This window comes from Molothrus aeneus, chromosome 1 (genome assembly GCF_037042795.1).
Source record: "Molothrus aeneus isolate 106 chromosome 1, BPBGC_Maene_1.0, whole genome shotgun sequence".
NCBI classification, from domain to species: domain Eukaryota; kingdom Metazoa; phylum Chordata; class Aves; order Passeriformes; family Icteridae; genus Molothrus; species Molothrus aeneus.
In genome coordinates this window covers 72,002,214-72,024,942 of record NC_089646.1, presented here as the reverse complement: position 1 = coordinate 72,024,942, position 22,729 = coordinate 72,002,214, and the positions used below count along the sequence as shown (strand labels likewise).

General features: G+C 37.7%; 1 protein-coding gene across 1 annotated transcript in view; it reads right to left on the bottom strand.

The window, feature by feature from the left end:
• The window catches only part of DROSHA (drosha ribonuclease III), a 74,207-nt gene that overhangs the window by 23,198 nt on the left and 28,280 nt on the right, over positions 1–22,729 (bottom strand). The window contains exons 15-23 of the mRNA XM_066559404.1: positions 21,749–21,873; positions 17,929–18,028; positions 14,906–15,013; positions 9,959–10,066; positions 7,455–7,593; positions 6,709–6,769; positions 4,748–4,807; positions 2,695–2,794; positions 324–426 (exon numbers count right to left, since the gene is read on the bottom strand). Coding sequence (XP_066415501.1) covers positions 324–426; positions 2,695–2,794; positions 4,748–4,807; positions 6,709–6,769; positions 7,455–7,593; positions 9,959–10,066; positions 14,906–15,013; positions 17,929–18,028; positions 21,749–21,873 — 904 coding nt within the window. The remainder of the gene's footprint in view (positions 1–323; positions 427–2,694; positions 2,795–4,747; positions 4,808–6,708; positions 6,770–7,454; positions 7,594–9,958; positions 10,067–14,905; positions 15,014–17,928; positions 18,029–21,748; positions 21,874–22,729) is intronic.

The following is a 22,729-nucleotide window of genomic DNA, read 5'->3' as shown; positions in this document are numbered from 1 at the left end:
GCTCCCACAGCGGGCAGGTGTCAGGCCACGCTGGCACAGGAGAGGTGGAGTTCTGCAGTGACATGAGACAGCTTCACCTTCAGTGTGTGGAAGCCAGGACATGGAAGGTGAAATTTTCATGGTTGTACTACACACTCAATGTGTTTATACATGTGGCATACGTGCAGGAGAGGGGAAGGGACAAAGATGATACAACAAGCCTTACTATTGCCTACAACTACTGGCACTGCTCAACAGGCCCACATCTCCTCCATCACAGTCAACATGGCACACAGACAGGTATAAAATGTACCTGCCCACACACACAAATGCAAATATCTTACCTATGAGGGCTTCAAAGCAGTTTGCCATAGCATGGCGGAGATCTGACTCCCTGCAAAGGTCTGGACCATGAGCATAGAGCATGAATCGTTCCAGCTCCAGCTTCTGCAAAATACATAGAAAGAGTGAAAACCATGGCTTTAGAAGTACAAGAGTACCAGTTTAGTCATTAAAGTTCAATTACACTGTCATCATGCAGCTACTAAGTTTGAAGGAACTATGAAGCTTTTCTCCAAAGTTTCAGTTCAGACACAGGCTAAAATTAAAAAAATTTCCTTGTTTATGAGAGGTAAAAACTGGAGTGTGATACCATGGAAAAACTAGAATTATCAAACCAAAAGAAACTGAAGCAGAACAGTGAGGAATAGGAACTCTGGTAGACACAATCCATTGAACATCTGGCTTTTTCCTCTAAGACCATCAACAGGTGGTAGCCTCTGGGAACTGCAAGAGAAGGCTCATATTTTAATCTGCAGTGCCACCTAGCTTCCTTTGTCCTTTCAAAAGTGCATCATTAACACTCTTCTGTTGCCTGAACTATAGTTCTGCTTGCCAGTCAAAATCTCAGACAGTAAGCCAGATATCTTCTATAATGTATGATAATTCTGCTATAGAAATGCAGGCAAGAGCCCCTAGATTCTCTTTACATATTTGTCTTTTTGACACAAAACCATGATTGGAATTTTTAAAGAAGAGATTTATGCATCTTGCAAAGTTTGTATGAGAACAGGCTCTTCCCAGGTGGGTATTAAGTTTTTACTGATTAATTTCTTGTTAACTTTTAACTTCATCCTCCCAGAGTATGTTTGAGAGGTAAAGCTGGAGACTAAGTTGTTTGAGATGCATGGTTTAGACATGTTTCAATTGCCAAAAAGAGTTTTCCATTTTCAATGAATGGCAGCCTGTTCACTGCTCCAGAATACTGTGAATTACAACTGACAGTGTTCCATCACACTTCATAATGCACAGCCACACTTGCTAGAGTCAACATAAGAGTAGAATATTAATTGTTTTATATAAAATTTCAACTTCTTATACTCATCACTTGCTTCTTAGTTATGAACAGCATTCCACAAGTTCAAGAGACATTGAGAGCTGAGAAATATATTAAGTGAACTGAATGCAATATGACACTGCAGGAGAAGAAACCAGGAACATCATATAAGACACATGAGAGGAAAATTTGGAATTTACAGATATCTAATATTTACAGCTGCACCTACAGTTTTAAAAATACTGCAATAAAATTTTTCAAAAATTGTTCTTGTACAATGATAAAGGCTGTGAACAGACTTGAAGAATATATGAGTTTTCCTGATGCAGGTTTAAAAACAGTATCATTAATTCAAATGTCAGGCAATACCATATTTTTAAACAAGGCCCTGATATGAAATGTTTCAATCAATTCATGCTTACCTAAATTAATAAAAAAAGACGTGGAAGAAAATGATTCTGTTCATTGCCTACCCTGTGCCTCTCCTGAGAGCTGAGCAAAAAGATGATATGTTAGAAATCCTGCAGTTTTTGCCAAAATCCCAAGATTGGATAAGGTTGTTTAGGGAACTGTGTGATTACAGAGAGGAAAGATTGAAAACTTGAAAACTATCAGCAGCACACAGTGGACACTATGTGCACATGTGTGGCATAATCAATTACATCAGTAAGTCTCAGACTGTTTCTTAAAAAAAAACTAACAAAATCAAGAATGAATAAGGGAATATCTACATATTTATGAATAGATTGAATCAAGTTTATGTATCATATTACCATGCACCAGTATCATATACAGAAATATAAAAAGCTCCATTGTTCACAGAACTAAATTAAATAAAATTCTAAGGCACCTTAATTTTTCCTAGGAGGTAACACAACTCTTCTCCAAAACCTTGTTTAATATACTGCTGACTATTCTGACAGTCTACAGTGGACCTGAAAATGACTGCATAGGTTTTGGAGCAGATGCCATTTTCCCTCCCATATTTTCTAGCTTCTGTTGCCACGTTTTCCCTACACAGTCTATCAGAAATTATAAACAACATGTTTATAAGTTTGATTCTTTTTCTTCACTGAAGTTCTACTGTCAGCTTCATTACTTGTGCAAATTAAAGGCAAGTACGGGCACACCTTCAACAAAGGCTAAAAACTCATCTCTATGCCTGCAAAAATCACTTTTCCCAAAAGCATGCTTTGGAGAAAACAAAGTTTTCCTTTATCTTTAAAATCTACTTTCAAACTGAAAAGGGTTCCTGCATCCCCAATCTTGTACACAAAACACAGCAAAGAAAACTGCCTGTCAAAGCAGGCGGTTCCCTCAAGAAGCAGTGCAGACACTCATAGCGTGGGTGTCCAACACAGAGGCACAGAGAGCTGTACCTTAGCCAGCATGGCCAGGTGCTGATTCTGTACGATGGCAGTGCGGTACGTAGCTAATCCTCCTTCCTCCAGAGTGGGAAACAGGTAGTATAAGTGGACACTGGCAAAACAAAAAGCAAACCAGATGCTGTTAGTATGTGATTAAAGATGAACCACATACACCTGTAGAGAACTGTGCCCTTCCCTCAGACCCTAGTGGGTAATATGGGTGGGTCCCTTCCCAAAGTTTAACTCAGCTTTAAGTAAGGTAAAGATAAAACATCTAAACAATGCCCAATCCTCTTTGATGGGATAGCGCTGGCAGCAGAGCAGGAAGAGTGCTGCTTCTGTGCTGGGCAGCACATAATGGCTAAATCCCTGCAGTTCCCTCATCTCAGGTTTCTGTCTAGCAGCAGCACCAGAGGGCTCTGCACAGCTGACACCTAGAGGATGCTGAGGAATAAAGCACAAGGAAAGCCTCAGCCTTGAGAAACGCCATGCTGTGGGTACACAGCACTTTCAGGTGCTGCTGCTGCCAACAGGACACCTATCTGTTTATACATGTTTCTTAAAGTACTTTAACAAATGCTAATGGAAACAAAGAACAGAACTCAACAGCCTGGATTTATCAAATGTGTGAAGTCATTATTCCACAACCAAAAAAAAAAAAAAAAAAAAAAAAAAGAAGTAAAAATCACAAGCTTTTAACAACCTTTAATGGTATTTGTCATCATGCTAGCAAGGTTCTTCATAAAACAGAAACAAAACAAAAGTAATTCACTGATCCCATCAAGATCTGTGTAATGAAAAAATGATTTTGGATACTTTCATCTATGACTATCTAACCCATGTCAAAAAAAGTTAACACATAGAGGGTTTTCAACATTCTCTAATTAAGGCACTGTATGGCAATAATTATTAAAATATTTTATTAAGCCAGTACACAGGGAGAAAAATGCAGATGGATGCAAGATTATTTAAGGACAAAAACTGCCATAAAACTTAGAGGCAATCCAATCAAGCATCATAATTCACAACAGCAGACACCTGAAGTTAAGAGAGGTAGAAAAAAAATCAGATTTAAATAGGTGCTTACATGCTCTATTGAACAAAAATAGAGCTCATTTTTTTTCTGAATCGAGACAAAAGTTAGCTCAGAAAGTGAACTGATGGTTGATGAACAATGACAATGAAAAATGCAAGACATTTTAATCAGCAAGTCTTCCATCTTATTAGCCTGTACTGTTGTATGAGAGAAAAGGCCATGAGTTTTAAGGGCAGTGGAGACCTTTATAGGCTAATAGTTTTTAATATCACGTAGCTAATGGCTAGTAGAGAACAGAGATATAAAGGCAGTTTTGTTGTTCATGTAACAAACTGGCTTAAAGAGCAAATTAGCAGTAAACAAGACTACACCCCTATTTGAAACAGTAGAACAAAGCAGGTGAAAATAGATTATAATCTTTACATTGTGCAACCTGTTTGCCTCTAGTAAGGTGAGGGAGAACAATGGAGGTAACTAATAATATGCTTGTATTGTTCACTGATTTCAGAATACTCAGGCCAGAACTGGAGAAATTTTTGATGAACCATGGAGGTTTTTTCATTACTTTTGAACAGACTGCATTTGTGCTTAACTATTTAAGTTGTTATGGCAGCTACAGCCCTAATTACTGGAAATACAAGGACTGCAACACATTCAACATTACCCATAAATGTTTCTCCCTTGCAACTAGACCAAAAGAACCCATGGAAACAAAATAGCATGCTAGGAAAAATATCTTTCCTTTAAAAAAAGGGTAAAAAGTTCAACTTGTCTACAGCTGAATAATCTCTAACCCAAACCAATTGCACTCCATGAAAGAGAAACTCTAACTTTCTATTTTGTAATCTTTCTTGTTTTATCATGACCACTGGAAGAATTATCAAGAGAGTTGTCTTCAGGTGAGCAGGTCTAAATATCAGGCAGGACTGCAAACATTCATAGTGAAAGTAGACACTGGAAAGTTCAATGAACACAACACTATAATAATAACATCCAAAGGTGAGAACTGTTGAAGAATTCCCCATTTACCTTGTTAAGAACTCCACCACAGCATCTCCCAGAAATTCTAAACGCTCATTGTGGTTAATCCTGAAAAAGGCATTTTAAAGTTCACCATAACCTAAGTAACACATACTGGTTATTTACACAACACAGTTAAAACAGAAAAAAAAACAGAGTTGATTGCTAATCAGTCACGATGCTAATTTTTGCAGCCTCCCACACCCTCTCTGGATTACAATCCTTTCCAAAACAGAGTAATAACTATGTGAATCATGAAACTCAGGACTGACACCACCACCTTCGAAATTTCCATATGTTCTGTTCTGAGCGATTGTCAAAGTTTCACAAAATGGGAAAAGGAAGCAGGACTGCTGCCTGGCACTGAGGTCAGGTTTCTCTGTCCATCAGAGGGCACCAGATGATTGAAACAAAAAGCCTGTTCCAAGCCTTGTGCATGACACTAGGGAGCTCTACGTAATTAACTTTAACACCTGGAGGGCAGAACGACCCTGTAGCAGATCGTTGCTACGGCAGAGGGAATAGCAACTTGGACTTTTCTAGCACCTTTAAATGCCTTGTTTTCTGTAACTTCCTCTGAGCTCAGAAGAAAGAATGGCTGCACCAGGAGATGCAACCAAAGATGCCATTAACTTATTAGAATCTTCTATTTCCTGTTTTCTTTCATAACTGCTCCTGATTTACTTTTGTTTTCCATAAAGTTTCATTTCCTTCAGGCTGTCTGCCTGCTTATATTCAAAGGACTAATAAGGGCAAGCAGCTGAAAAAGAATGTGAGCTTGTCTTTGAATACATACGAATTTCTGCTCCGGACACCAAAGCAAGTAAGCAGCACCATTTTTGATTTCACATATGATTGTAACAGAATCAAGGCAATTGCCACAGGATTTTTTTTTAATCCAGAAGATTCTTGTCAAGTATTTGGCAGCTTTTATTGTAATATTCACTCCTCCAACAATTATATAATTAGTGTAATTTCTGAAATAGCAGGCCTTTGTTATGGGCTGAAAGAATTCAAACACTTCTGCTGTATAAAACAGTAGTGTGTGAGCAAATCTACAATACCTCTGTGTGGCAACATAACTGAAAACACACGTGTCTCAGAAATGTGACTTTACATTTTTGTGTTATTTCATAAGAATTAATGCAATTTAGCCTTATGTTACCTTTAGAGGATTCAAATAAGCTTGAAAAGGGCATAGTCTAGATGAAACAGCATTTAGGGAGCAGTGCCACAATAATTTATGCAGAATTAAATTTCTCCTATTCCCAAGCTTCTTTCAAAATGATGGCTCTTGAGTCCAGCTAGAACACTAGCTGACTAAAATACACACTGCCATCTAGCTCATGCATTTAAGAGATTTCACATGCAACTGCTTCTTGCATTACCTCTGTGAGCTTTGTGTATTCAACTTCAGCTCAATATGGTGCCTGTGGCTGTAAACCACATCTTAAACTATATTTATACTCACAAAATTCTTAGCGGTCATTTACGGATTATTGCATTAAAACATTAATGGGTTTTGCATCTGTCTTTAAATTGGAATAGTAAATCAGCAAAGCCCATGCTCAGCACCACACTCCTGTTAACAAGGTGCCATGCCAGGAAGGTGCTACTGTGAGAAAACATGATGAAGAATCCAATTTATAGCACTGATAACAACAACAACAAATCTTTATTCTGCAGAAAGCAAAAAGGTAGCCTTTTAGTCCTCCTCATTTCAAGGATCAACAAAAATGATAGAATTATCTGTTAAAACCTTCCTCAGACATTTTCTGCAGGCATGACCAAACATTTACTATGTCACTGCTAATGGAGGCTCAGCACACCTTCATAATATAAAAGTCAATTCAAAATTACTTTTCACTTCAACTATTTGCCAAAGCTGTTGCCGACAGTAAGTTGGTTGTTTCTATTAAATATCTCCCACTGCGGCAGCTTCCCTACTTGCAAACAACTATTTTCATTACCTGGAAGGAGCTGGATCATCCTGTCCCAAACGGGACATAATATTTATCAGGGTGTTTATCCCTAAAAACATAAACAATGCACTATTAAGTAAACAGACACTAATTCACTTTGAATAAATGTAGAAAACAATTACTCAAAATGTTACTTTGTAATTGCTGTACACAAGATTATCCTGTTATTTACAGGGCTCATTACATAAAGTATAATCCTTACCAATGCTCTCTGCCTAACTGACCACAGTCCCATAACAACATTATTGAATTTTTGCACTCAGGGAGCCAGATAAATACCACCTTTGCATGAAAAGGACATTCTAAACATTACATAAGCAACAAATAATTTACTTCATTATCACTGAATATACTTTAAAAAGGGGTGAGGAATATTTTGCAGCAGACAGACCACACATTCACATTAGTAAGAAACATTTACAAAATATATTCCAGTTCGTTCACCATGTTAAGCAGCAAATTAAGAAAACTGTACTTGCCAAAAATCTAAGCAAATACATCCTCCCATTTATTACCCTTGCTTGTTCTCAGCTCTTTACTTGCTGACTAATTTGCAAAATCCAGTCTTTTAGAAAGACCTCACCAGTGTCTGCATATAATCATTGAAATCTTCTACTAAAGGCATCTCTCAAAAGAAAAATGGCCAAGGAAATGATAATGGAACAAAGGGCGTTCTTACTGATTAAATGTGAGGTAAGAGAAAAATTAAAATGTAAGTGGTGTAAATAGCATACCTTTTTTTCTCATGTGTATATGGTGAACTTTTCTATCTCCATACTTGGGCTGTCGAATCCCACAGTTGGATAAGGAATTTCTGGCATGATCCGGATTCATCCCAAAATTTAAATGATGGCTTGGGTGAGTCATAGCAAGCTATAGTGTAACACATACAGGAAAAAAAAGGGTTAAATGTATTTTTTCAAATGAAAGAAAAACATTATCTTAGACCAGTAGCTAGTAATAGTTATTTTTCAGTTTGAAGAAAGGTTACAAAGTGATGCAGTCAATCAGAAACTTGGTTCCAGCAATTTAAATGTAGGGTGAGCTATTTCAGATGTCAGAAAGAAGCAGCATTTCTGCTCAATCATCAATTTAACTAATTAACTGTCATCATTTTTTTCTTTAAAGAAAAATTAGTTTAGAAGAGAAAAAGCATGAATTGTCAATTTGCTTTAAGGCTTTTGCTTACCAGCTTTGCTGACCTGATTTCAATACATTTGCTTATTTAAAAATATATTCACTCTAACACTGAACTATAAATATTCATATTAAAAAAATAAGTAATTAAAAGAGCTTCTCAACCATCCATATTTACATTCCTTAAGTATCTATAAAACTCTCCTAGCTCAAGGAATGAAACAACAACAAGTACATTATTCTTGGCAGAGTTAATCACAGAAGAACTCTTTCCCTCATGACTATAGAGGACTCATTCTTCAAATGGAAGAGGAATGACAGAATTGGTCCTATTTTACCTATATACCACCAAAGATTACCAAAAGCTTACTCTGCTGCTGACATCACAACTGCAGAAATGGCAGCAGTAAATAGAACTACAGCTTGTTTTTCAGAACTCCATCCTGCAAACTCACAGATTTTCTCCTTCTTTACACATACACAGATCAAAATATTGTGCATGTATAAAAGTATGTGCACACAAAACTTGTGTATAAAAAAGAGAGAACACTGGAAAATGCAAGCTGCAGAAAGTTACTTCTGACATGCATGCAGGACTGGTGCTGCAGACTGTGAGCAAAGACATTCAGTAATTCATTCAAACATTGTCTGTTGCTTTCTAAGCACAAAACTTAAAGAGTAAAATTATATTTAATCAACAATAAGAATTTCTCCAAGGCCTTTTTAATTCCTTGATAGTATTACTAAATTTGTTGTAATCACACATTCTGAAATTCTGCTCCATCTGGACTAGATGACACATTACAGCTTTTCTGAATAGATAATTCAGTGTAATCTTTTTTTAACCTGCCTGTACTTTAAAAAGAATATACCATGATAAAATAGGTAACAATCAATGCAGAATTATACATCAAACATTGCCTATGCCCAAGCAAATTACTGATACTATATACATTTTTTAAAAGCTCTTCCTGCTATGGAAAATGTTTTTAGGTTTTAAATAAATGAGTGTAGGGACAAAGCATTAAAAAGCACATTTGTTACAACCAAACATGATTAACACTTTATTTTTATGCTCTCATCTCTTTTTGATTAAATTTACTTGTTGGTTTGTGTGTTTGGCCTCAACATTCTGAAAGTTTTCATCAGTACATTTTTATCTTTGACATTAAAACAAAGACAACCTGCCAACAACCAAATCCTAGAAAATGCTCAATGTTTAATGTAACTTGCAGTAGAAAAAAGGTCTGGAAAACAAATCCTAGAAACCAGAGAAGCTGTGAGAAAAGACATTTCCTAAAAATTATTCGGGAGTAAAATCTGTAAAGAAAGACAAAAACTGCCATGTTTAGAAGTTAGTCCACTCATTGGAGAGAGATGATGCTTACTTTAGAAGGAAGCTCTGAACAGAAGTCCCCAATTTCCTTCAGTAAACTCAGAAAAAAGTCTAAGAGGAAAGGGGCCACCATGCAAAGAACCAGCCTCAGAAGCAATCAGTTCCAAATATGCACTAACATAAAAGACTGCTTATGTGACATGGATGCATCTAAAACAAGTAAGAACTTCTCCTCTCCAGTTCCTGCTCTTGCTTCTTAATAAAAAAAATTTCATCATGTGCTTGCAAAAATCAAGAGCTAAACAGAAGTTTGCAAATTTCTATTCACTAGCTACAAATGAAAAAAAGGGCAATGTTTTAACTATTCTCTTTTGGAACAACTGGCTATAAAAACAAGAAGCAGGGCACATCCACTCATCTGCAGAATAATGTTGTATTCTCTATAAATACCTGAAAAAGGAACTTACCCAGAAATGAGTACTTGACAGTCTTTTCAGTAACTGCATTTTTGTCTTGCTACACATTACAAGCAAATCCAGATCTACCATGGGAGCAAAGGTAGGTGTAATATCTATGTGAACAATAGATATCTCTATTTAGAAGTCTCTTGGGAAAACTGCAACTTTCAAAAGATCTGCAGTACAAGTAATCAGGTCCATCCAAGCTGTGACAATGCCATGCACTTCATGAGCTCATTACTGAGGATGAGCTCAGTAATATGGAGAGAAACCAGCAAGTTGTTGGGGTTTTCTTTTCCTATCTTACCTGCAGCAAGCACCTATCTCGAAAAGTGTAGCCTATCAATTTGTCCAAGTGCATCAGACACTGATGGTAGCGGACATGGTGGGTGAGGACAGGAAGCATCATTGCATGCTGCAAAAACAAATGCAATAAGCAAAATCATTCAAATTTACTGTACAGAGAATTCAGTTGACTGAGCTAAAAATACAAACACTTCCCAATTGTTACAATTCTAGTTTACTGTTTTGGTTTAAATAACAGTTTCCCATACTTCACTTACTAAAGCACTTAATCATATGTTTTTATCTCCACAGCCCCACTCAGACTAAAGAAATAAATATATAAATCCAGTCTTCTACTTAAGCAACTTCAATGAGGTAAAAAAATGTCTTTTTTTACCTGGTCACCTGTCACAGACATCTTTTATGAAAAATCCTTTCCTTAGGATTTTTCCTCCTGAGAAGCTGAGAGGCCTCAGGAACAAAATGTAAACAATGGTTATCTGCTGCTGTGGAATGCAACAGGTGGATCTGTGATTGGTCTCGTGTTTGTTTCTAATTAATGGCCAATCACAGTGAGCTGGCTCAGACAGAGAGTCCAAGCCACAAGCTTTTGTTATAATTCCTTCTTTTTCTATTCTTAGCTAGTCTTCTGATGAAATCCTTTCTTCTGTTCTTTTAGTATAGTTTTAATATAATATATATCATAAAATAATAAACCAAGCCTTCTGAAACAGAGTCAGATCCTCGTCTCTTCCCTCATCCTCGGACCCCTGTGAACATCGTCACAGTCACCAGTAACAGCAAATTTCAAGAAGCTATGACTGAATACAACACTGTATTTGTACCTTTTCATTTAACACTCTGCTTCAAAAATGAAGAAACACTGCTTCCCTTCTGCCTCATTACATTAAGGAAGAAACACTTTACACCACTTTAGCCAGCTTTCACCAAACAACAGTAGGTACTCAATTTTCAAGTACAGTTGTGCCCTTTGCTTCACTTCCTTTTGAGGAAGAATTATGGGATTTTTGAAATGCCGTAGTCTGGCACATTTAATGTGCTAAAAAAATATCAGAAAGGTTGCTGTTTGTCTAAGAAACAGACAATGTTCTCCTGTTGGGGAAAATATCAATAAAATTGAAAAAAACAACAACTCTATTTTGTAACAATAGCAGTCCCCCTCTCTGAGTGTTTCTAAAGAATTCTCCACTAATATTGACTTTGGATGCATCTGGGTTGAAATAAGCAATTAGTATAGTTTATGAGTAGAGTACTATAGCAAGTATGATATCAACATCACAATTCTTGCATAAGAATGAAGAGAGAAACAGGAGAAATGCAGGATTTGAAGACTTTTATGCATGTGACCATTTGTGAACTAGTTTTTTCTACTTGTTCCTATTACTGACATAACATGAATATATTCAAAATAAAGGTGTGTTTTAAGGGCATTAAAATCTGAGGGCTGTCATAATTAATTCAGAAAAAGGACTGTGTATGATTAGAGGAAATATATATATTAGTATATATATTATATATATATAGCATGGAGAGAAGCAAGAAAAACAAGCATATGAAGTAGATGACATATAATTTACAGAATAAATGCTGTTAGAGATTTCTGCAGGTCACTAATGACAGAACAGCAGAAAATACAAACTGTTGAATGTTACAAGATCAAAAATTAAGACTAACTAATGGCAAGACTTTCTGTTTAAGAAAAAGACCATGAAATTCCTGAGAACTAAACACAGGGCTGGAAGGTAATCACAGAACCATTCAGTTTGGAAACGACCCTTAAATTGAGTCCAACTGCTGAAGTAAACTCCACCAACTAAACCATGCTCCACAGACCTTTATAAATACCCTCAGGGATGGTGACTTCACCACTTTCCTGGGCAACCTGTTACAACGCTTGATAACCCTATCTGCAAAGAAATTATTCCTAATATCCAATCTTAAACCCCCTGGGTACAACTTGAGACCATTTCCTTTTGTCCTGTCACATGCTGCCTGGGAGAACACACCATCTCCCACCTGACTACAAACTTCTCTCAGGCAGCTGTAGAGAGTGATAAGGTCTCCCCAGAGCCTCCTTTTCTCCCAGCTCCTTCAGCCACTCCTCATCAGACTTGTGCTCCAGACCCTTCACCGGACATGCTTCAGGTCCCTCCATGTCCTTCTTGCTGTGAGGGGCCCAGAACTGGACACAGGATTCAAGGTGCAGCCTCACCAGTGCTGAGTATAGAGGACAATCCCTGCCCTGCTCCTGTTGGCAACATTATTGCTGATACAGGCCAGGCTGCCTTTGGGCTTTTTGGCCACTTGGGCACACGCTGGCTCATGTACAGCCAGCTGTTAACTAGGAACTCTTCCCTGGTCCTTTTCTCTTAGATGAAATAATCAGCCAATATGCAAGAAAAAGACTTCCTGGATCTCCAAATGGCAGAGAAATATAAAACCACTCCAAGCAGAATTAGGAAGTGTTATTAAGAAGTTTTAGTTTGTTACTATGTCATTCATTTACAGTTTTTTGAGGTTATTTTTAAGAACATCCCTTTTATCTCCATATAAACTATGTGCTTCCTATGTGTTCCTTCAATTAATTCCTTCCTATGGAAGGAATTAATTGAAAAACAACCAAACCTGAAACAGTTTCACAAGACAACTGTGCTTCCCTGCCTCTACACTCCACCATACTGGACAGAAAGAGTCTCCTCAAGCAACACTTAACATTCTTCACACCAATATGTGTGTCCCTGCATTTGAGGACTAAGATACCAAGTTTCAGACTTTTATCAGCTGTAGTGCAGTGAAAAAAGAATTGAAAGACACCTGGGAGCACACAGAAAGACTTAAATTTGACTCTTGAAGTTATATTGACAAAAGGCTGTTTTCCTGGCACTAACTGATTGATTGATTGAGTCAATCAACACCCATCACCTTGGACTATGGCTATTGAATGTTTCTGATGTTTTATGTATTTATCTCTGTAGAAGAGATGTTTTTAAAATATGTATGATTTCAAATATTTTGCATGTCCTTTTCTTGCTGCAGCTAGCACGGCAAGGCAGAGACTCTCTCAAGGGCCTTCAGATAGTGCCCTCATCCCCCAGGACAGCAGGGGCTCCTGACCTGAAGCTGCTAAGGGGAAGCAGGTGAGCTGCAATATTTTGGAATGCGTGAAATGCTGAACACTCTACACTGCTGTTGAGGGCTCACCAGCAACAATGGTGTGGGTGGAAAGGGGGAACAGAGGTTGTGTCTTCTCAGCATGGCCAGATCCTGCCACACTGAGTACTACATGCTGCCCAGCTCAGTGGCCAAGTATCACACTTGATATACTGGGTAACCTCAAGTGAGCCTGTCAGAACTCAGACATTTTACACTGTTTTAGAACATTCTACTCACCATTTTTCCTCCCCTTTCAAGCAGTTCATTTCTGAGACAGCAAAGACCAGTGTCATTAGGGCTACATGGAACTCGGAGCAAGTATAAGCTATCACAAGTGACTTAAAAGAGTTTCAATCTTCTAAACTGCAATGCTTTTAAAAGCAGTAATTTTAAATCAGTGCACTTGAGCTCTGCCCCCAGAGCTGATTTATGCGTATTTAGTTTTAGTCTTCTTTAATCTGGGAAAAAGTATGTAGCAACAGCAGCAATCTTTCATTTTACAGACACACAGTTGCCTATTCTTGGCCTCTCTAAGAAATCAAATCAAAGGACCTTCATACCAGAACTGGCTGATTTAGATGTTACAGCTGCAGATGGGCACAAAAATTGTGAAACAGCTTTACTTTTATCATTCTTTGGTGTTCTGCTGTCCTTCAACAAAATGAGACAGGAATATTCAAGACATTAGGAGATGAATCACAAAAGATATGAATAACATAGAACAGTTTCAAAGTGCCTAAATTGGAAATTTACTCTGTTTACTTAACCTATAAAAACATATACAGTTCACAATAGAAAAATTAGGGAATGGCTGTGATGTGCCTGAGCTATGTGAGGAGATATTGTGCCACTATTCTCCCTCTACTTCTGAAGCAATAGTAGAATCACAAGAAATGTTTCAGATGGAAGAAAAGCAATTTTAGTTACTAGCATTTCTCTCACTCTAGAATTTTCCCCTTTGACTTTTAAGATTTTAATGAAATTTCTACCTATACCCTTGCCTAGCAACCCCCCTAATTTATACTCCACATTGTTAAGCTAATATGAAGTTGCACGCATTTAACTCTTAAATAATATCATCAAAGCAACAGCCAAAAAAATAATGCAAGTATATCTCTAGCATAATTATGTGGCTGTTACTACTACTCAAATTTTACTAATACAAAATTAAATAAAAATTGCATTTATTCTTATCATATCACAAAGCTGGTTGCTGTCAACTGCTTCAGAACAGGATCTGACAGAGATATGTTCCTTGGAGATGTCATGCATATGAAACAGAGTATCTGAAAGATACCTTTCCACTGAGGCTCACCTTAAAAAGTAATTGTGGCAGGGTTTTAGGTTTTTTTTTTACTTTCTTTTAAGTAAAAAGATATTTCTTCATGCTTTGCTGTAAAACTTGGGGTGTTTTTAAAAGCTATCTAAATAGAAAGATATAATAAATAAAAAATATTAATATAATATAAAAATTATTAAAAATATAATAAATTATATAAAACCTGATGGATTAAGAGTTCCACACTAGACTCAATATTTGGCAAACCTCCAGCCTCAAACTGGCCATTCCTAACCTCTCTCCTTTGCACTAATCAACCCCTGGCAGAAAATTTTATATTTTAAATTACCCTTTTTGTGTGTATAGAAGGGGTGGACAGAACACTAGAATAGTTCCCTAGATCAATAGATATTACTGAGGTACTCATTTCTATTTGGTTCCTCAGTCTAGAAGAAACCCTTGCAAAGGTAAATGGCAGCTACCAAGAATGAAAATGCATCTCTCCAGTTCAGTCACCTGGCAGACGTCAGAGCGTATCCCTGTTTTCCAGAAGCCCTGGCTGCTCAACTCCACAGTCACTTCACGTCTCATTGTGTTCTTCTGGCGAATTTTCTGCAGTGCTTCCTAAGCAGGGAGAGAACAGAGCTCCTGTGAAGAGCTTGCTACAACAAAGCACAGCAATGCACACACCAGCATGTTCACAATACCCATGGTGAGGTTCAGTTTTGGCCAGCAGTTTCTAAGGCTGGCACACATCTGATAACTCCCAGACTGGCAGATGTTTTGGAATACAGTGTAGGCAGGGGATTTTGGTAGACCAAGGAGAGAACAGAGGTGACTACATTTTCTGTGCTGCAAATGACAAAACAAACCAGTCCAACTCATACATCTAAGACGATACATGCATAAGAAAGATAAAGTCCTTATAATGAAAGAACTTTCTTTACCAGAGGTACAAAACAAGCTTTTCGTTCATGTCCGTCACTGTGAGTACTCCTGGTCTGAACATTCAGGAGGAGCAAAACAGGCTTTGCTTTGTCATCTTGGCTACTTTGCAACAGTTCCTGTTCAGCTATGTCATTCTGCCCAGTCTGGGAAAGGGGTCAGCATTCACCAGTCCTGGAGACTATGCTGATTGCAATCCACCAATTTTATTTCAATAAAAATTATTAAATATACGTTTTACCTTGACCACTGGCTATTTTGATGGTGTGCAAACAATTTGTCTCTAGAAACCATAATAGGGTTTCTAGAGACATTAGATCACTAAAAGATTTTGACAGTATCATTGAAAGAAAGTATTTTCTGTAAAAATGAAATGAAAGAAGAACAGATAAAATAAATCAGCCCGGGATTAGAATCTCTTGGTTCCAATACTATAAGGCCCTGGGGTGTGCAAGTTCTCCACGGAGCATGAACTAACCCCTCAGTGCTCTGCCTTCTTCAGAACACAAAGCTCTTCAAAGCTGCAACTTATCCTGCCTCTCCTCATTACAGGGCACTTGCTCAAAGCTGTCTCTTTCCAGCTCCCAGTTTGAAGCCTGTGAGCATACGTGGGCAGGAAGAGGCTCTGTTTTCTGATTTGCAGAGACTCACAGAGTAGTTCCAACAGGTGCATCTGTCCAGACACAGATTCATCAAACCTCAGACACCTCAGTAAAAAGGTGCCTAGGGTAGGACGCTAGATAACCCTGGTTCCTTTTATATTCAGTGAAGGGGATAAATGGCTTCAAAAATGTATTTTTCCCTCCACTGACTTCAAAGTGAGCTTTCAGGTCCTAATTTATGCACCTGCTGTAAATGCTCAAAGTTAGGTTAGAGGAACAAAGCCCCAGGCATGGCCTTGTCACAAATAATATCATTGTACAGCCTCACAGTGGTGGATGACTGATGGCAGAGGGAACAGAGATGCTGCCAGAACTGCACCCCTTGTGCATTGTCAAAGGTGTGTCATGGAGTTTTCCTGAGAAAGGTGCTACAGTGTTTGCCAGACCTGGCTGTATTTCAGTCTGACTGGCTCAGAAGCACTCCATAATATATGATTCATAATTTTTAAAAGCCCCTGTACAAGTCAGGTACAGTCCTACAGCTCCTTCTGAGTTACTGACACCTCTACTGACAAATATATAGATTATCCTCACATAAAGTTTCTGCTTCAGCCCTGTATGCCTCCCTCTTGGCACACTACTTGTAAAACTCGTTATCCGAGATAATACAGTCTAGAAACAAAAATCAGCAGTCCCCAGCCAGTGCTAAATAACAAAGGACCATTTATCTTCTGGAGCAAAATATGATCACCCCCTTACAAACAATCCACCACAATTTTACAAATGAGCTATCCATTACCCCCTAATGAAAATGTGCCCATAAAACAATGATCTTCTGCTTGCTCTGTGTGTAGTTGTGGCAAACAAAATCACCTCTGTAAGGACAAATCTTTTTTTTCCCTTCACAACTGTGGCACAGTTCAGTCACAATGTTGTGGGGCTTTTTGACTTTTTTTTCCATTTACAAGTAAGGAAGCCAAGGGGTTATTTAATATCAGCATAAATAAAATGTTTACTAACACTTGCTCACACAACAGCATACTATGCTTTGCAACAATGAAAAAGATCAGGTGCAATGTCATATGTATCAAACACTTTCTGCAACCAAAAGCAATTCCAAAAGTGCAATTTCTGAGACTTCCCCAATAAACTGGGGAAGTCTCAGGAATCACACTCCACGATTCTCAAGCATCATTCCCAAGCTAGTCTATGATTTTATGAATAATTAGTGTTTCTAATGAATAAATAAAAATACAATACCACTTAATTAAATACCGTCCCATACTTGAGAAGGTAATCTCTCCTCTGTGTATTCTTTACACAGGCTGTCAAATTAAGAGTGCCCGATAGACATGCACAAGACAAATTCAAAGCTTCAGTCCATGGGTTTATAGAAATAGGTTAGTTTAGGCTATATTTAGGAGTCTTTGTTTTTCTGCTTTTAATTCCCAATTGGTTGAGCATCTGCAATTACGAAATGCTTATTGCTCATCACTTTGCAGGAAAAAAAACAAAACTAGAAAAATATCTTGTCTATCATACAACAACCAGATGATTTCAAGTCAAAGATCTTAAGCAATGTCACTATACCACCTAATAAATTATGGTTTATGCACACACGTGTGGCAGTTTTTATTTCAGAAGAGAAATGTTTAAAATTATGAGCCAGTTAAAAGTACATTATGAAATAAAAAGTCCTTCTCTATGCTAATTCTTGAAACCATTAATGGCAACAGCTATAAAGAAGTTATGGTTCCATAACAATAATTTCTATAATTGGGTAAAAAACTCTCAGCAGTTTGACAGCAAGAAAAAAGGAAAAAACCTTCATTCAATAACAAGCATAGATAAAAATAAAATCTGTTTTAAGAGTCTGGACAGGAAATGTTTTGTAAACAATTTCTACTCTTTCCATAAACAGGGCAGTTATATGGCTTTATGCCATCCCAAATTACAATGCTCAATTATCAGTCATAGGAAGGTCCAGAATACCTCTCTTTGTGATAATTTCTGTTTATCAGCCTGTTTGACTTTGGGACTATTAGCCAGCAGGTGACGCAGCTTCACGTAACTCTTCCACAGCTTTTGGTATCTGAAGGACAAAACCAGAAAACAAGTATTTTGGTCAGTGAACCAAAGTCTCTCTCTCCCTGTTTGTCATTAGGAACACACCAACTGCTAATAATGTACACAACGTACACAAAGAATGTCTACAAGCACCTCTTTGCTACAGAAACAAAATAATCTCAATGTAATTTCTGATTGGTGACAGTGCCTGGGTAGCTGTTCCAGCAGGGTGGGCCAGGAAGCAGAGAGGAGGCATTAGTGCTCAGAGTGAGGTAAAGAACAGCAAAGATCCAGGCAGACCCCAGGTCTCCCAGATACCCACCAAAGGGCCACCTCTGTATGCTGAAAAGACGTGCCTGCCCCTTAACTCAATTCAGGCAGGTGAAAACTCCTTCTCCACATGGTTTACCCATCACTCACTGCAAAGGTGTAGTACCATTCCCCAGGAAGTGTCCGTCCTTAAACCAGCTCAAACATTTTAGTGAAGCACATAAGGAAGAGCTCTACAAGTCACATGCAGCATGAAGTTCCTCTGTGAAAAGTGAAATGAAAGTTTTGTTCCCTATGGATTTCCACTGAAGGGAAAGAGCAATTCAAGTTACTTCTGTGATTGGCACATACTTAAGTTTTCTGGTTTTCTTCAATCATCTAGCCTTTTCTTATTTTGGCAGTGTCTAATTACACGTGAACCCCAATTACAATGTTTTCCTTGGTGGGAGTCCCACAGCGATCTAGCACAAACTGTCGCCAAATTTGTAAGAACTTACTCCATTTGGAGACCACATCCCAAAATTATATTCAGCTGCAATTGACCGACAGGTCCAGAAGTTACAATGGGAGGAGCAACAAAGAGAACCTTGACACGGACTCTGTGTCCTTAGTGTTGCCATCTTATTGCAGGGGTTCTATACTGTTATCTCCTACCACAAAAGTTTCATACCTGCTTGGTGTTTCTTGTGGGCAGCTCCTCAGAGCACTGCCTCTTTCTTCTTCACAAAGAAGCCAACTGACTCCAGTTCCTCTCTCAACCAGCCACCCCACTCTTTTATAGCACTCTTCTTCTCACTGGTTACAGCTGTGGCCTGTTAAAGTTAGGCCTCTTCCTAATCTTTGATAATCGGCCCAACTGCAACTCCTTAGGGGTAAGATTACTTCCTACACTATCTTTATTTTCTTATATTCTATTCCCCTACACTTAGGAAATGTGGACCCTGTCCTTAGGACCCTGTGTCCTTAGGTTGTCCTTGTATTCAGGACAACCATAAATCAGACTTTGAATAGGAAGCAGGGAATTAGAGGCCAGAGGAAAGAAGTTTACCCAAGTTAATTTTTACACGTATTTACATTATAAAAGACAATCTTCCCCAGCAACAACTTAGAGCAGTTGTTTTATTAGGAAGTTTTCATGTTAGTGGCTTAGCAGTCAATGAAGCAGCAGCTCTTTTACTATTTCATAATCTTCCCAGCATCCTACATTCACCGACACATAAACAAATCTTTTGGCATAAACACAAACAATTTCTTATTGGCATTTTTTCCCTAGCTATTTCTCTGCAGCATTCTTGAATGTATACTCTCTACCTCTGGAGATACTGATATTTTTTCAGTCTACAAATACATCTGAAATGGTCAATACATAGATTTTTCTCATGCTCCATTCACCACACTTTTGCAATCTGCAGAATAGCACATCTATTTTTGACAAATCACCATCCAAAAAAAGAAAAATTAGTTAATGAACAAATCAACCAAAACAAAAACAACAAATGCCTTGAGGAAGTTTCAAACCAAAACCAAGAGCCCGAAACTGTGATCTACAATTCACATTTTTCTGCAAGTATTGACAAGGGTGAAACAAGCTTTGTTATTGCAATTAAGTTTGAGAATTAATAAACATACTACCATTACAAAAAATTCTGTATTAGAACACCACAAAGAAAAGACACATTAGAGGAAAATCTCTTCTGGGTGCACATACACCAAAGTTAAGCCTGACATTTATGACAGCACCACAGAGGTCTTTCACAAAAAATGCTTTGTTGCTTTGATAAAATAAAACATACCTATGTTCTGTAAGCAGCTCCAAGGTTAAAACCCAAAACAAAAACCAAACCCATGACTAAATTTTAAAGAAAAAAAATATGTGTGGAAAGAATAATTTTTGTCTCTTTATACTATTTTCAATGAAAATACTAGAACTTTACAGTTAGTAATAAACTCAGCATCAAAGTAGAGGTAATTTTTATATTTTTGGGTCAAATTATTTCCTTTTTATGGACAAGAAAACAAAAAGATAAAAGAGATATATTTTTAAAAATAAAAGTGATGATCAAAGCCAAAAAAACCCCATTTTATTATCTGGATTAGCACTCAATATTCCTACTTCCTGCCATGTTGGATTTAAAATCCTCATCAAGCAGTTGCAAAACAATATAACTGTCATACATGCACATGAGTGTTTGGGCCTCAAAACTGCAGATCTGTTGAGCATTTTGCACATAAATCATCCTCTCTTTCTTACATTTTTGTTTTTAGTATTGTTGCTGTTAACTGTTTATTTCCTTGCCTCATTGCTGTTTCCAGTAAATCATTCTTCTCTCAACCTGTGATCTCTGTTTTTTTGTGTCTCTCAGTGGAAGGGGAAGGGAGTGGGTTGTGGTTCACTCATTAGTGGGAGTACTTAATTGGGAAATACCATTTTTAAACTACTGCATTGAGGAAAAAGACAACCTTAACTACACATACACCAGAGACAGGCTTTATACTGTCATAATGCAGAAAGCAGATGTCCCAATCACTGGAAGAATTCCCTGAAATAGTCAGAGGTTAAGAAAAGAACTAGGAACAAAATCCAATCATCACTTTTGCGTCCCTTCATCAATCCACAGTGAAACAATATTTCTTGGTCTGCCTGAAGTCCTGATTCCCTCTCCACTCCTTCTCTACATTCCTCCCAAACTCTAACAGGATATAAAAAGCACAGAAAAGAGCTTCCAAGAGCTTCCAAGCTAGGAAACACTATGTAGACATGATCCTTCAAAGCACAGAAAGAGATGATTAAGTAGGATATAGCAGTATGCAAGAAACAAACATCATGAAGTAATCAAACAGAAATGGTTATATTATTCCTTATTAGATGTGAGACCTGAAGAACATCTAATTAAATAATCAAGCAGCAGCTCTGAAATAAAAATCATTACTTTTGCATATGATACACAGCAGTACTGGTGAAGTCATTACCTGAAATCTTGTCCCTGTCAGTAGCATAAGACTCAAACAGTGATTTGAGAAATTTTAAAACATCCATTCAGGGCTGTTTAACAAAATTACCGAAATACATCCTCTAGCTCATAAATCTATATGCTACAGACATTAGGAAGCTTGGGTAACTACTTTTGCTTCTCTGCCTTCCTGTTACACTATCCTGTCTCTGAAAACCCACCACTGGCCTCCCAGAGAAATAACATCGAGCTTGAGGAACCACCTTTTGCTGGACCCAGAAGAGCTGTTGTCAGGTTAAAAAGTTTCATACCACACATGCATGCATGATTATTCAGCAGATCCTGAAGTATTCCAGAGAGAAAGTTACTCCTCGTATTTTCTAACTTGCAGGAGCTTGTGTCTGATATCATAAGTGCCAAGCTTTATACTGGACTCAACTAAGCACATAACCAAGCCCTATTTAAGGCACAAATGACAACAGTAATGAGTTCCTGAACAAAAGAAAGAAAGAAAAGCATCTTACTGAGGATCTCCAGCATAACTGAGTTGAGCAGGTCGTATCCCAAAGTGTACAATAATAGGGAAAGTAATTACATCAGGATTGAATTGTTCGCGGTCTAGTTGATCAATACGAACTGAGCTGGGCTTCTAGGAGAAAAAAAAACAAAATACAACTAAATTGACAGCAGCTCCATGGAAAATTTACTGCCTCAAGCCCACACTATCCAGAAAACATGAAGCAACAACATTCCAAACTTGGTAAAATGCACATTAAACTAATCATTAATACTATTATAAACATTTGTCAACAACAATAATTGAAACAAAGTTAATTGACCTAACACTCAAAGAAAAAGAACCAAAAAAGGCCTTTTAACTTTAAACATCCGGAAATTTACTATTTCCAAGAACTTAAAACAACTTTCTCTGGTCAAGCATCACACCAGAAATAAAAATTAGGATTAGCATTCTGGCATCCAAAAACCCACATGCCTGAGCAGTTTGCTAAGATCAGTTTACCTCTCTAATTTTAGTTCATGATTTCCCAAAGCAAATAAAGGCATTATCAGATCCATTCAATCACACTGATTTAAACAGTATCAACAAAAATCTGTCATACTACTCTCAGAAAAGGCTCCTAGGCTGATGTGTACAAGGAGGAATATAGTCTTGTATAATGAGGAGACTTTTGCCCTTTTAACAGTTCAAAACAGAAGTTCTTTTCATTGTTAAAAAGGACAGTGCAAAAGAAGGCAACTTCTGCTTCAGCTCTCTGAAGGCAGAGAGTAAGTAATTGCTCGTCACTGTGGCAGACATGCTGCTCACAGAGCTTTTGATCACTTACCCAGCATATTTAAAAACTCAGCTGAAGGTGCACAGTTTGTCTCCAAGTAAACAACTTCTCCATTACCTGTCAAGCTGCTTTGTAATGTGCCTGCTTTCTCCCCGCTTTGCAATCAGCTGGATGAGGCCAATATATTTTGCTTGTCTTAGGTTTCAGAAA